At 37.7% G+C, this 16,754-nt stretch overlaps 1 protein-coding gene across 2 annotated transcripts in view; it reads left to right on the forward strand.

Annotated features, from left to right (window-relative positions):
* plxdc2b (plexin domain containing 2b) overlaps positions 1-16,754 on the forward strand; it is a 61,987-nt gene that overhangs the window by 38,953 nt on the left and 6,280 nt on the right. For both annotated transcript variants that reach the window (XR_013794550.1, XM_079585916.1), the window contains exons 5-12: positions 806-928; positions 1,168-1,286; positions 1,897-1,996; positions 4,995-5,090; positions 5,393-5,474; positions 9,739-9,799; positions 11,182-11,335; positions 14,268-14,306. Coding sequence is in view for 1 of the 2 variants with exons in the window: in XM_079585916.1 (XP_079442042.1) it covers positions 806-928; positions 1,168-1,286; positions 1,897-1,996; positions 4,995-5,090; positions 5,393-5,474; positions 9,739-9,799; positions 11,182-11,335; positions 14,268-14,306 (774 nt within the window). In the remaining variant the exon portion in view is untranslated. The remainder of the gene's footprint in view (positions 1-805; positions 929-1,167; positions 1,287-1,896; positions 1,997-4,994; positions 5,091-5,392; positions 5,475-9,738; positions 9,800-11,181; positions 11,336-14,267; positions 14,307-16,754) is intronic.

Consider the following 16,754-nt stretch of genomic DNA (forward strand, 5'->3'; position numbering starts at 1 on the left):
ATACACATTATTATATACATACATATTCTCATATCAACCTGGAATTATGTTTTTATTGCATGATGTTTTATAGTGTACTACAATACACTGAGGTGCAAATGGTATCTGCCACTATTTGCTTTTGCTATTTAGACTTATATTAATAAAAGTTTAAGCCTAATGGTTGTTTAGTTGTCTTTGGGGTAGTAATCAAGTGGTCAAGTGATCGTTGTTACAGTTGTTTAGTACTGTGACGTGACGGTACAATGGGACAGTCATGGAATTAGATGACAATATCATGGTACTAGTTGGCAACGGCAAACTGTTGTCACAATTGTAAAGTTTCAGTATTTTTTCATTGAATTTAATGAGTTTTTAAGTGCTCTGTGTTTACAGAAAGTGGAGGTGGTCAGCATAGTCCAGGTTGGCTGAATTCCTGTGGAAAGACTTGCATTGATTTAAGCAGACAAATGCTGAAGACACATTTTAGATTATGTATGTGTGTTTGGAAGGTCCTCTCTCCTGTTTGTTTGTGAGTGGGATGGAAGGAGGCCTTTATATGGCTAATTAGAGTATTAATCACTTTGGAGACAGGCCAGGGCTGTTTGCCAGGATGGATAGATGGTGGAGAAAGGAGGAGAGCACAGAGATTTAGAGGAAAGAGACCCACATGTTCATACATTGGTGCCAAAAACATAGTCATAAACAAATTGAGTGCCTTTATTTTATCTTCTCTTATCTTGAAGATCACATTTTAAATGTTTTTGTTAATGCATGGACATGAATTCTAATGGTTTGGATTGTGTGTGTTTGTGTGTCTTTTCAGGGTTCATCTATACAGGAGATGTGGTTCACCGAATGCTGACAGCCACACAATATATCGCTCCACTTATGGCAAACTTTGACCCCAGCCTCTCCAGAAACTCAACTGTCATCTATTTTGACAATGGTAAGAGACAGAGGCACTGGACACATCACACACTTCAAATACACACACCCATCAAAAACATTGTACCTTGACTTGCCATAAATCAAATGTGTCACATTATAGATCAGGCTATCTTTTCAAGATGCTATTGATTTCAGAGCTCTACAGTCACAGAAACCGAGCCTGTGTTATAAGTAGAGAATATTCAAATTAAATATACTATTAAATATTAGATGAATGTGTTTGTGTGCGCTTTATAGGAACTGCGTTGGTTGTCCAGTGGGATCACGTCCATCTCCAGGATTCTTATAATCAAGGAAGTTTCACCTTCCAGGCCACATTACACAGCGATGGGCGAATTGTCTTTGCTTACAAAGAGGTCTGATATTACATTTTTTAATTTCATCCTCTGTATGTCTTTCATCCTGTTTTCTATTTGTCTCTCTCACTGTGTGACTTGGCTCTTCTGGGATTACTTCCTGTTCCATCAGAGTTTGTGTGATTGTGTCACTTTTCAATTTGCCACTTACAACCATGGTCAGGTACCGTGTAATGTCAAAGTTAAATGTAACCGATATGGTTTAGACTTTCCAGTTTTAGTACAGATCATGTGCAGTCAAATGTGACATACCGGTAGTACTTGAGATACATGAATCACCTTTAGTCATTAATCAAAATAATATTTCAAAGTGACTATTTATATTATATAGGCTACATGTATATATGTAATTGTGACTGAAATATATAAAGAAATGTTGTAAGCCTCTAGTCAGAAGGCATTGGAAATGCTGCTGGGATTTATTTGATTATTGCAAAGCTCATTCAGCCCACAAACCTCCTAACTAAATTAGGCCTCTCCCTCTCTCCATTTCTGCTTTACTCGCTCCATTTCTTTCTTTCTGTCTTTCTTTCTTTCTTTCTTTCTTTCTTTCTAGCTGTCAAAATTTGTTGATGATTGATGATATAAATAATATGTGCATTTATTTCAGGTCCCAGTGCAGATAGCAAAGATCAGCTCTGTCAATCATCCAGTGAAAATTGGGCTTTCTGATGCCTTTGTGGTGGTCCATAAGATCCAGCAGATCCCCAGTGAGTGAACGTGACACATTCATCATAACATCAGTAAACCATCTGCAGCCTGTATGACAGGTGCTATTCAGAAAACTGGGAGGATGTTTATTCTGACAGTCAGTTACCTCTGGGGTGATCTCAAAGCTACAATCTCCTCCCTTCTCAAGCCGTCTGTTTGTTGTCTGGTGTGCCAAGCAGGAAATCTTTGATGTTGTAGAAACAGTGAGCCCAGCAGGACCCAACCGACTGCGCTGGAGAGACAAATTTAGCAAATAAATATGTCTGGAGTTGGGCAGTGAGCGAGTGTGGAAGAGATCGGGAGGAGAGAAGGTGTTTGCTGTCAGGACATCATGAATGGAAGCTCATGATTTTCCACCACAGCTTATTCTTTCCAAGCGTATGTGTGTTTGTTTGTGACTGTCTGCTGGGAAAGGGCAGGATTTGCATCATTCTGTCTGTCTATCTGTCTGTTACAATATGAGAGAGAGAGAGAGAGAGAGAGAGAGAGAGAGAGAGAGAGAGAGAGAGAGATAGTCAGCTCTGAGGGGAAGGAGAGAGTCTAGAATGAGATGAAGTGATTGAGAATGCTAATAGCCTGCGTAGGTCTTGCCTCTCTTTCTCTAATTAGTGTCTGGAGACTCATCAGGTCACACTGTTTAAGATGCACGCGCACACACATGCATATCTCCGGGCAATATCAGCATGCTCAGGAGTTTTGTGACACCCCATGGGCAAGAAATGTAATTACCCACAGGAAGAGAAAAACAGCCTTCAATGAACAAGCTGCAATTTCCTGTCTTAAAGTTTAACCACTCTTTTATGTATTAATACACCAACGATGCAGCTTTCAGCAAGGTCAGACAGTTACTTCCTCAGCTGCAGACAGACACGCATTCATGTTATCAGAGAAATTTTACCTTACCGTACACATCCAGCCAGAGGCTGACACATGAAAAGACACACCTACAAACACACATTTTGGTTTTATTCTATAAACAGGACAATGTTTTTAAAACAGAGGTGACCCTTTTATACAGAGGTGACCCAAACGCTTTAATAGTCAACACAAACATGTAGGTATCAGAAAAGTTAAAACAAAACACAGTTTGAATGATTTATGAGTCTTTCAAAAAGCTAGGACCACTAAAAAGGTGTTTGAATTTTGAAGTATAATCAAACCTGTCCTGTACACACATTAACATATAGAACATATAGAGTAGAAGTATTGAATAACCAATGTATAATAATAGCCTACACTTATTGCATTTTTAATTCTTTTTTAAGAGTAATAAATGTTAGAGATGCCAAAGACCGGAATCTTTTCAAATGACTTTAGTAAACACAGCTCTTTTTTGGAAACTACTTTTTGAAAAAAATAAAAAATAAATTTCACTACAGTGAATCATACATCCCATTAAAAGAGCGTTTGATACCTTTACATGTATTTAGTGCCCTCTGCTGCCTCATCCAGTTGTTCACTCTAATGTGGTTTTTTTCCGTCTCTACTGACCACAAACAATTTTACTTCTATTTAAATTTTTTGCCAATGATTCCCATCATTTGATATGAAATCAAACGTCTCCATCTATTTGTAGAATTGAGTGAATTCTTGTCGTCTTCAAAGAAAACAGACTAGGACAATTGCACAATTGTGGATAACGTATTGTTTGAAAGAGCATGTGGCTCTAGAGGTATCCACCTCATTTTCAATGCAGAAGCTCAATGGATATAAAAATTCCACACACCCCTATTAAAACAGATGGTTATTTTAATGGAAAAAAATAACCAAAAACAAATCATATCAGAACTTTTGCACATTTAATGGAAAAATGACACCCTATATAATGCCTATGAAAAATGTGACGCATAAAAAAAAAAAATTAATACAAAAAAATAACTTCACTGCATAAGTGTGCACTCCCTTCAATAATCGGGTATATGGCTGTACTCTGAATTAACTAATCATCAAGCTCATGTGATATAGTACACACCTGTCTTCACCGGAAGTGACTAATTAACTCTAAATAAATATGGGCCAATATAGATTTTTCGGACATCTTTTTGGTTACATGTGTAAATTCATGTTCCAGTTATACTTAATAACCTGGACAAATTTTCCAGGTTAAATAAATAAACAAAGATTACTTACACTATCATAAAAACCAACAACCAATAAAAAACTTTTTTTTTTTACATTAGCAATTAAATTATGTTCTTTTTATTAAGTATAAATCTCATGTTTTTAAACATCTTTACATTTATTCCAAAATAGTAACCATAATAATGCAAATTTTGTGTATATTTTGTAAACTAATGCCTAATTAGTTCTTTTTAATAGTCAACTTATTTTCAGATCTTGAGTCATCAAAGCTCAGTAAACACCACAGGTGTCACAACGGTCACAGACACAGGATGTATCTAGGCTATTATCATCAAGCTGATAGCTCACTAAAAAAAACTCACTGATCAAGTGATTTCAAGTTTAATTTGGACATGACATAAAGTGGTGATATCTATGTGAGTTCTATGTGAGTATATTTAATCTGTTAAAACTCACTTGATTTAGGGCAGGCAAGAGAGATGCTTCCTTCCCTTGTTACTTTAACCATGCTGTCACTGTATAAATCACTTCTTTTTCTAAAGTGACACTGTCCAACACATCTTCGCTTTGATTTATTTTTGTACTGTGCATGGATGATTAAAAATTTTTTGACAAGGCACAGCTTCCATTGCCTCCTCATAGGAAACACACCTGCATTGGTAACATCAAGCCGCGTAACAAACTGTTTTTGTGCAACTAAAATAACTGTAAACGTCTGACACCTTTCCATTAATAATGGCCATGCCCACTCTTACAGTAAGTGAAAGTACTGTAAATGTGTTCAAGATGGCAATTAAGAGGCAGTGACAGAAAAATGCCATTACTCTTTCTCGATTTGCTTGTGTTACTGTAGTTTCAACAATTCAGATGATTCACATGATTACATAATTGTAATGTGTATTTGTGTGGCTCTAGATGTGCGGAGGAAGACTATCTATGAGTATCACAGAGTGGAGCTGTTAAAGACCAAAATTACCAACAGTACAGCTGTAGAAATGATGCCGCTACCCAGTAAGCCATTGAACACAGACACACTCACACACACACACACACACACACACACACACACACACACAGGCTATACATACACGTATATAATCTTAAACTACCATAAAGACATAAATATGAATTACCTCATATAGCTAATAGAAGCTTATACTGTTGAATCTACAAAATCAGATTTTATATTAGACAGTTGTACTCAACATTTCTCTTAAGTCATATGAAAATCCAGTTCATTGTCCTATTAGCCTTTCGCTCTATTCTTGATTGATTCTGTACTGAAGCATTTTCCATGTCTCTTTTTTTTGCAGCATGTCTTCAATTCACAAGCTGCACTTCTTGCTCAGCATCACTGATCAACTTCAACTGCAGCTGGTGTCACCGGCTCAATAGGTAAGAAAATAAACCGCTCTTCATCCGTCTCTCTTTCCATTATCCCAACTTAATTTTACTGGAATTAAAGTTCTCAGACCGCTTGCCTTGAGGTGGTGCAATGAACGAGGGGATTAATTTCTGTCAGCAGTTGCTGAAACAGAAGCACTCTCAACACAGACATTCACAAGATGTGTGGAGATAATTCACCACTTCTAATTTAGCAGTCACAATGTTACAAGATTGCCTTTGTATATAAAAACGGCCTAAAAATTGAAACGAATTGTAAAAATCATGTGTAAACCATTAATGAAATCTCTCTTTCATCTTGTATCGCACTTTCCTAAGTAATATTGCTTCCAATGTGGCAGAGAATATTTCAAACCAAGACTTTTTTTCCCTTAATGTGAAAAAGAGGGAAAATAAAGTCACATTCCTGCTGATTCATGCCCGGGCTCTCACCTCCCGAACCCAGACAGCTTTTTTTCTGTAGATCACATACCAAAGAACAGACGAGACCGAGACAGCTGACCTCGTGCTTTATTTTCCTGGCAATCCTTCCATCGGTCTACTCTTTCAATCCCTCACACTCATTCAAATTCTCAAGCACATACACACCCACCCACACACATGCATACACATACTCTGAGGGATTCAGGAATATAATATCCCAGTTGGCGTTTATTGTGGGATTTGTCTTTGATTGGCAGAAAGAGGGAAAAGGCCAGTTCGCTTGTGTTAGAGGAGTTTAACTTTTTCCCTTTATCAAGTGCATATGTGCTGCACACATTTTTTGAGCTGTACCATTTCTAGTGCTATTTGTTATTCTATGAATCATTACATACATAATGATGCAAAGCACAAACACGTCTTTCAATGTCAGTGGGAGCTTGGTTTTTCCATCCACTCTAGAAAACCTGCTTCTAAACCGGCTGGATTGTATAATTAAATGGGAACACTGAGTGTTGAATCTTCTCCCGGTAGACAAGGCAGTTCAATTCAGACTTCATCAATATGCATAAGCATTTTGTTTGGCTGAAGGTTATGGAAACAATGCAGAGTTAGAAATTGCTGCGGTAATTAAAGTTTCTTTGGCTTGATGGTGTGTGTGTGTGTGTGTGTGTGTGTGTGTGTGTGTGTGTGTGTGTGTGTGTGTGTGTGTGTGTGTGTGTGTGTGTGTGTGTGTGTGTGTGTGTGTGTGTGTGTGAGAGAGAGAGAGAGAGAGAGAGAGAGAGAGAGAGAGAGAGCTAAAGCTAAAGCTAATGATACAGTAAATGCAGGTAGCTCAGTTGATTTAAGCTAATAACTGACAGTCTGATCCTCCCAACACAATTTATCAACAATTTATCCCTTGTCTTTGGAGAGAGCAGTTGAAGTCAGATGCTGTTGACAGTGACACACACACACACACACACACACACACACACACACACACACACACACACACACACACACACACTCACACACACACACACACACACACTCACACACACACACACACACACACACACACACACACACACACACACACACACACACACAAAACAATCTGTAACAGAACAGAATAGTGTCATACTATAGCAGGGTGTTTTTCATAATATCTTTCATATTTCAATATTCTGAAGTAATGAAATTACTTAGACAGGTGAGTGTGTTAGTGATGAGTATGTGCATCAAAAACCTAGATTTGCATACTTGGAAAAGCATCCTTTCACCCTCAAGGTCAGATTATTACTGGATCAGAATAAATTTGAGCTGACTGCATTTACAGCCATTAACATGTAAATGAGATTATGAAAGGTTGGAGAAGTGCTGACGAAGGATGTGGCCACCGCCATGGGCAACCTTAAATCCAGACAGATATATTTCTCTTTTACTTGTCTTCCTTTCTTGATTCATCAGGGCTCGGGGTAACTGCTTGGGAGAGAAAATAAAGCAGACATAATGACCATAGCAAAGCTATAAAAGTTAAATTATTAATTGCACTTTTGTCAATTCAAAAGCTTTGTATTATGTCATTTGTCATGTTACTTTCTCCCTAGGGATGCACCGATATAAATCTGTCCCGATAAACTGATAATTACTACAAATACTACTAATACATTTAAGCATCACAACATCAAAATGGATAGTATGAAAATTAATATTCATAGCTTTTTACATTTTTTTCCAATTGCTAACACATAATTTTTCAAACTAGGCTGGTTTTATCAAAATACTTAACACAATTTGACCCTTCGCAGGGAGCTTGATTGACAGGTGATCTGACCAATCATACTTCACCATCTGCCATTTTGTCCGACAAAGCAGTCAGGGGAGTTAGTAGATTAAAGGGGTGGTAAAGTATGATTTGACTTTTCTAACTTTAGTTAGTGTGTAATGTTGCTGTTTGAGCATAAACAACATCTGCAAAGTTACAACGCTCAGTTCAAAGCAAAGGAAGATATTTGCTTTTAAAGATGGACTACAACAAATGGCTGGTAGGGACTACACAACATTCCTCCCGGGTTAGTGACATCACCAACCCTAAAATGGAAAGAGGAAAAGTTGTTGTATAAGAGTACATTTGTGAGTCAGCTCAAACTTTAGCATCCATCTTTTCACATGCAATAGAAAGTCACTCTATGTGCATCTCACATCAGTTCCTATACGAGCGATTTGGATTACCATGACAGAAAATCCTAATTGAAGATAGTTAACTCCACATCAGCAACATAAATTCATCAACTAACCATTCAGAGACGTCCTGTTGTATTCTACATGTTGTCACTTCTTCTTAAGTCTCTCCATCTTTGTCTGACTCCGTTTTAACATTAAAGGCAGAACAGTTTCTGTAATTTTAGTGTCTACTGCAGCTGCTACACTTTGCGACACTGACACTACATACACAAAACCACACACCCAAACTGCAAAATACCTCATATATCCTGCAAAATGAAGCACTGCAACCAAAACTACATAGAACATTATCAAAATAAAACTTTTGCACGAAATGGCACACACTTCATTCATATTACCAGATTTTTGTCTAATAAAAAAAAATTCTGCCACCACAAAAGTTACAATGTAAAAATGAAATGCCTCGCAAGGCCAACGGTTGTATTCATCTTTGGCCTGTAGAGGCTGATAGAGGCCGTGCGTGTGCGTGCGTGTGTGTGTGTGTGTGTGTGTGTGTGTGGGTGGGTGCGTGCGTGCGTGCGTGCGTGCGTGCGTGCGTGTGTGTGTGCGTGTGCAGACCTCTGCTTCCTGTTCGTGGGTCATTAAATCTCTTATACACTATAGTGCCTTACCACTGGTCATGGCTCTTCTTTCCAAAGAGCACGTCATGTGTTTAAAGCAGTGTCTTGTGTTTGATGACTCTCTGACTCTCACCCACTCCTTTACAAGAGCTGAGTTAAAAATGCTGTTGAGACACGGTTTCCATACACTGTCGGTTTATATTACCTTGTTGGATAGATGAAACTATTTCTTCCATGTTTACTTAATTCTTTTGTCCATTTATATCAACTCTTGTATAAAATAATTTGTTCTGCAAGCACAAAAAAAAGAAGGATTCTTTGATTTTTGTTTACAGTGACAAGCCATGACAAGCAAAATAAAAATCTCATACAAACACGCACACATGAAATGAACATGGTTTACCATCTGTGACTGTGAAGCAAATGTGTGTTTTCTAACCCTAATATATCAGCAAGAAAGAAGGAGAGAGCTGATATGAATGTGTATATGGTGAATGGTACTGAACTTAAAAGAGATAATATGTCACAAAAAGATAAATGGAGGATTGGGAATTGCTGAAAGATATGGAGTAAGGGTGACTATCTCATCTGGAATGCCAAGCAGCCAAAGCCCATTGTGTGCTTTTTTGTGTTCAAGAAATGTGAAGGTAAGGGAAGGAGGAAAAGAAATACAAGCTATACTGCCTGTTCCTGACTCTCTAAGCCAGCATGTATCAGTGATATACTGCTGAAGACAGTCCTCAGTATATTTCACCGTTTTGAATTTCCTGTTCTGGGCCACAGTGAAGTGTGTTTTTAACGGAAGTTTCATCTAGGACTCGTAAATGAAAACTCATGTTTATGATTTACTCACCCTTTGCTTTTTTAAACCTGTAAGAAGTATTTTTCCTCGAACACGCACTTATAGTTTTTCTTAGAAGAGTAAAGACTTAAAAGGATTTTTTTGGATTGGCCACCGATGGGATCTATAAAGGATGGAGATCATGTTTGCGTGTTTATTGGCTGTCTTTAAAATAGTAATGACCTGTTATAATTTTTCATGTCAGGTGTTCCAGCGGCTTTGATCGCCATCGGCAGGACTGGGTGGATAACGGTTGCCCAGATGAGGTTTGTATGTGGATGTGTGTTGGTTTCTAACCTAAATCTCTGTGCCTACATGATAAGGATATCATATTCTCTCTTTCTCTCTTTCTCTCTCTCTCTCTCTCTCTCTCTCTCTCTCTCTCTCTCTCTCTCTCTCTCTCTCTCTCTCTCTCTCTCTCTCTCTCTCTCTCTCTCTCTCTCTGTATGAAAATGTGTTTTTGCTTTGTGAGCTGTGAACATTTGATTTATTTAGCTTTATTAGTTTGTACAGACTAGCTCTTTGGCTGTTGGAATTTGGGTAAAAGGGCATTGTGTGTTTATTTGGTAACACTTTATTTCAATGGTATAAACTATAAGTTACTTTTCATCTACATGTCAAGTAGACTGTCTGCTTAATATCTGCTAACACTTTATTTTGATGCTCCCCCAAAATACATTCTACTGACTATAAGGAACTTTGCAACTAGGCTAACAACATGTCAACTTATTTACTAACCTGAACCTTAACACCTAATCCTAAGCCAACAGTCTACTACAATATACTAATACTCTAATAAGAGTTAGTTGACATGTAGTTGCAAAGTTACTTATAGAATTACTTATAGATAGTTAATAGAATATCTAAATTGCACTAAATTAACATGTTAAATCGATAGCCCTATTTTTTAGATAATAAGATAATGTTTGCAATGTGACGCCAGGTTTTGCTAGTTTCAGCCCGACGCAGTTATCATTTTCACATCCTGCACTACGTTATTTATATATCAAATGCATTTGCACCCATTTGTGCGCCCATGGCCGTGCTGGTCTGAAAACAAGGTGTGTTCAGGTGCATTGTTGGTGTGTTGCTATTTTGAGGCTACTGAAATAGACTGATCTAAAGTCAATGGGGCAGTATTTATTTGTTTGTTATTTAAAGGGCAAACATGCCAATTATTAAAAATAAAGGATTATAATGTAAAAGATTATTATTGTGTACATAAAGATATGGTGGAATCCAGCTTGTCCCGTAGATGGTCTGCTTGCGCACTTTAACCTCGAGCACGAGCAAATTCCGCCATGTAAACAGCAAATCCGTCGTGGTGCGAGCGCAACTGGCTTTTAAAGGGAATAGGAGATGAGACTCTGATTGGTTTATTGCACGTTACACCCAAAACTAGTAATGGACACCCATTACTCATTAAGAGAATATGCACAACCCTATTAGACCATGCGCCGGGCTGGCACGCCGACCTTTTAGCCCTTCGGTAAACTAGCAAAAGTGGATTCGGACACGCCCTAAGTGCACTTGCGCCGTGCACTTTAGACCATGCACTAGATCATTAAATCAAATGCTTGCCTACATCATAACTAAACCGTACTTTAGATTTGTCAGATTGATCGTTTAACCTGTCTTTCGTTCGCAGACAAAGGATAACACCTGTGACATCATCAACACTACCAATCTTAATCTACTGACCACTGCGTCCACTGATAACATTACCACAAGGAACAGAGGGACTACTGAGGGTCACTATACTCAAGCCCCATCGCACATGCCGACCAGCATACCAACAGAAGGTACTGTCGTACCTCCTAAACCAACACACATACCACTAAAGATTGAAATATGGATCATGAAGCTGATGTTACAATTCTCTGACAACAGGAAACCAACGGGTCAATGATCACTATTAGTTACATGTGACTGCTCATGGTAAGAATGCAGCAGGATAATGTTAAAGGAACACTCCGACTTTTTGGGACTTTAGCCTATTCAACTTATCCCCCAGAGTTAGATAAGTCCACACATACCTTTTTCATCTCCGTGCGTGCTATTAGTCTGTTTGACGCACCCACCGCTAGCCTAGCTTAGCACAAAGACTGGATGTAAATGGTTGCAGCTAGCATACTAATCCAAATAAGTGACAAAATAACGCAAACATTTTCCTATTTACATGTTGTGATTTGTATAGTCACAGAGTGTACAAAAAACAAAGTCACATGAGACACAGACATATTTTAACCGTATAAATACTGGGAACTATGATAACCGCAGCACCTGAGACGCGCTCTGAACGAACTCTCTGCTCCTCACCACGGCGCGTCTCAGGTGCTGCGGTTATCACTCCGCCCAAGCAGCAGTGCTTCGCCTTCAGAGAATATAGTTCCCAGTATTTATACGGTTAAAATATGTCTGTGTCTCATATGACTTTGTTTTTTGTACACTCTGTGACTATACAAATCACAACATGTAAATAGGAAAATGTTTGCGTTATTTTGTCACTTATTTGGATTAGTATGCTAGCTGCAACCATTTACATCCAGTCTTTGTGCTAAGCTAGGCTAGCGGTGGGTGCGTCAAACAGACTTATAGCACGCACGGAGATGAAAAAGGTATGTATGGATTTATCTAACTCTGGGGGATAAGTTGAATAGCCTAAAGTCCCAAAAAGTCGGAGTGTTCCTTTAAGAGGCCACCAATGGGTTCTTCATAAATCAATAGACACGGAAAAAGAAAGGCTTATTTGTGCTTTATGAGTCTATGGAAAATCAATTCCTGGAGACGAAATGTTCTGTGTTGAAGAACATTTAGAATGCAGCTGAAGGGGTTTACTCATCAATGGCGTTCAATAGATAATCATGCTGTTCATTCATTCACACAAGAATCTCTCTTTAAATAAACATTGTCACTTACAATGAATATAAACCGAAAGTAGACCCTCATCCATATACCACTTAACTGTTATATAACCTTGACCTCATGCTGTGTGCTTTGTTCTGTTTTTCTTTGTGATAGGCACAAACACATTATCAGACCGTACACAACACAGCATAAATTATCATTCTCATCTCTGAATTATGAATACACTTATAAATATTTAAAATGTAGAAGAGCAATAGCACCCAAACATTAGCACAAGAAATTTAACTTTTTTTAATCACTTTTCCTACTTGTTTGTTTAGGTCACAAGTCAACAAGGTAGCCCCCCTTCTAATGAAGTCAATGTAACATGTAACCAAATATGTCCAGGGGCAAGTTTTTTGTCTATTTGTACTGAAAGCAAAAATACTGTGAAAGTCCCTGCCAATGAGAACATATTTGAGGTTTAATGCACATTTATGAGGAGCAAAATGAAAGGCAGTCTCGCTCTCTTCGTACAAGTCAGTGGCACAACCGTTCTTTGTTTTCATAGGCAGGGAAAGATCTAGCTAGAAAGATTACATTAGTCCCAGGAGTTGCCTGAAGTCCACTTAAAGTGATTAGGTACATTACATGAAACAATCTGTTCATCATTAACAGTTTCTCAGAAAGCTCAATAAGACAGTGAGTTATGAGGTCATTGAAAAGGCATACAACTCTTGTTTACACACTCTTTTTTTCACCCCTTATTCATTACTACTTTTTCTTTTTTCATTAACTGGTCGCTTACGTTATTATGACAACACAATTAAAAAGCTGAGAGATCCATATCGAATAGTCATTAAATTCAAATGCTGCATCTAAAGTAAATTTACTATAAAACTGTGACGCTGGCTGCTGTACACTGTAAAAAGTGGTAACCTGCATTTGTTACCTTAAAGGATAAGTCACCCTCATGTTACTCACCCTCATGTCATTCCAAACCTGTGTGATAATCCTTTTTATTTTCTTCTTTTTTTAACACAAAAGTAGTTGTTTTGAAGAATGTTGGTAAACAACCAATTTTGGTTACCACTGACTTCTATTGTATGGACCAAAAAACAAAACAATACTTTCATTTGTGTTCCAAATTTTCATTTTTGGGGTGAACTGTCCCTTTAAGGAACCTTAAATGTAGTTTTGTTGGTATTACTTAACTTAATGTAAAGTTGATTCAGTTGTGTTATTTCTTAGTTGGAATATTTTTGACCTGAATAATCATGTTAACAGCATGAATCACATTTTAAGGTTAACATTTTTACCGGGTATAATTTGTCTATTACAGTCATCTAGTTTTAACTTTCTTCTCTCCATCTCTGACTCTGATCCGTGTGTGAAGTATTGCAGTTAATCAGGTGATGCATGTATGTGAATGAAAAGCTTTGATGTTACATGATGTAAATAAGAAGCTTGATATCTTGCTATAATGCCACTGGCTACAGCAGATACTACAGCAGCATCAGCAGTATTTGTGCTACTTCTTTCATTTCGGTTTCAGTTCTCATCAGAATTGCCTACAGCAGATGTTGACCTGTCTGTCTCAGACAGAATCTTTTCAGATCACCAGAAAGCATATTCAAGAATGTTGGAGTGGATTGCTCATTAAAAATTCATTATAAATTCGTAACTTGTTCTCCAATCACAAACATATTCTCCAGTCTCTTTGAAATGATCCTCGCACACATATGCGACCCATGTGCAAGACGTGTGTTTGTTTTAGGGTCTATGATGTCACAATTGAGAGAAACTGTCTAGATGTAAAATGAGCTTTATTTTTCTACAAATGTTTTCTCTCCCCCCTTCTGTCCCTTTTCTCATCTATTTTTATAGATGACACCAAGATTGCGCTACATCTCAAAGACAATGGAGGTAAGATCTTATCGTTGCTGCAGTGTATGTTGTGTCAAAGTGCGTCTGTGAACTACACAGCAATACTGTGTGTGTGTGTGTGTGTGTGTGGGGGGGGGTGTTCAGGTATACCCTACGTTACGGGAACAAAATGTTGGCAACACAAAGAGGTCAATATCTAAAAGTTTTCTATGATGGGCAGGTTTAGGATTAGGAGATGGAATATGCAGTTTATACAGGATAAAAATCATTATGCCTTTGGAATGTGCCCATAAAACATGCCCCCCCCCCCCCCCCTCTCTCTCTCTCACTCTCACTCCTTTTCATCTCTCCTCTCCTGTATTCCCAGAGTTCTGTTAGTATGATCCAGGTCATGTGTTTTTAATTTGGAGCAGGCTCAATATTTCTTTACCAGTCGGAAACGGCAGTCAGGGCTTCAACATTTCATCAGTAAAGCTGAAAACAGCACATTCTGCCAATGAAAACATGTAGCCAGAAGAAAGCACTATCTAACCTAATGCAGAATAATATGAATGTTGTAATTACTGATTTAAACTAGTTAAAAAAATTGCATGTGCATTAGCAATAGACTATTCAATGTGTGTGTATATATACTCAGTTTTGTATTTTATATATATGTATATATAATACAGTACTGTGCAAACATCTTTGGCACGTTTGTATTTTCACAAAAAAAATTGAAATTTTGAAATTGTGCTAATTTTACCATCTCTTTACACTGTAATGAAGGTGAATCTGGAATATTTTCTTAGGAGGAGATGTGGAGCTTGAGGTCTGTGCCAATTAAGCCAAGGCTTTGGAAAATTTCCATTTGATTTTAAAACTGATTTCAACAAAATGTCTCCATTAGTACGGCCGGCACTAAAGGAAAATGTCTACATCAGTTTCACTGAAGTCTAAAATGGTTTTTGAAGTCATCAGGTAAAGAGTGATGACTGATCCACAAGTGTCACACAGCACACTGACTGGTCACAGTTTTGTGTATTTTGTTTCAGTATGACAGTCATCAAGCCAGGTTGTCTTTGACTGCCAAGCTTCAGTCCCCCTCTTATTGAAAATAAATGACTTCCATATGCTTAAGTGGGCATGGGCACTTTTGGCTCTAATGAATAACAACAGAAACCCTGCCTCATTAGTTATTCGCTTCTTCCCTGTAATGTCTGTCAATCATTTTGGCACCGTTTGACTTAATAATACACTTTATATTTGGCTTTTCACGGTAGAATATATATTTTTTTTTTTTACTTTTAAAGTCGGTCATTTAACAGACATTTCTGGACCTAAGAAAATGAGTTCACGTATTGACAAAAGAGATACAGAGTATTACATATGAAGTGCTAAATTGTTCAGTAAGGAGCAGTATGTGGGTACATATAGCAATGTAATGCAATATTAAAATGAAATATAACAATGTAGAATAAAGTTATTGATAGAAAAGGAGCAATGACACCTTGTCAAGATAACAGTATGTGCAGATATGTTTTCACTGATAATGGAGCCACAGATATATAGAATGAAAGATAAGGTGGAGTTACAGAAGATATTTTAAGAAATATATATTTTTTGTCCATAAAAAAATGTCATTAGGATCCGAAATGGACAAAAAACAGTTGAAACATTATTCAAAATATCTTCCTTTGTAAGTTTCGTGTAACCTAATGTAGTCAGGTGAATTTATTTATATTGAATATATCTGTCTTGAATAAAATAAGTTAATTTAGATGTTACTACATAATGGTAGTGCATTTTTAGACATACATTTTGTATGATTTACATTTAGATAAAGCAGATCCAAATGGCATCTGTACATTTATAACCGACACTGTAAGAAAAAGAATGAGGTTTTCCTACTCATTTGGTAGTCTCAAAGCTGCCACAGAGTCTGCTCAGCAGGTTTTATAGGAGTCTGGCTGTAGTGCAAAAACACAAGAACGGCAGAACACACTAAATCTTTCTCACTAGGGCCGGCTGGAAATGTCCGAAATACAAAATTAAGATTTACGGCTTTGTCTCTCTTCCATCATTAATCTTTTATCTGCCTGTTGGACAGATACACAAGCCACAGAAACCCAAAGACGCAAACAGTATAAATTAGTTGTGGAGACAGTGCTCTCTTCTGTTCAAAAGACGAACTACAAGATTCAACCTTCTACTGGTTTCTTCAAGTAGGTACAGCTGCAGACATGAGATCTCCAAAATGGGGCGTGACCTCCAAAAGTGGACAGAACCTCCTAAATGGGAGACTTGCGCCATTGGTATGTCTTCAGCCAATTGTCATTGACTTACATTTAAAAATAAAAATGTGTAAATTACACATCATTTCTAGTTTATCTAATATAAAAAGTTACTTTTACTTGTGGGAAAGTAGTGCTCTATTTCTTTGTGCTAAGCGACGGGGCGTCCTGGGGCTCGAGATTCGCATGGTATAAGGGGGCAGTGACGCTGGGT

This window comes from Phoxinus phoxinus, assembly GCF_949152265.1.
Source record: "Phoxinus phoxinus genome assembly, chromosome: 2".
NCBI lineage: Eukaryota > Metazoa > Chordata > Actinopteri > Cypriniformes > Leuciscidae > Phoxinus > Phoxinus phoxinus.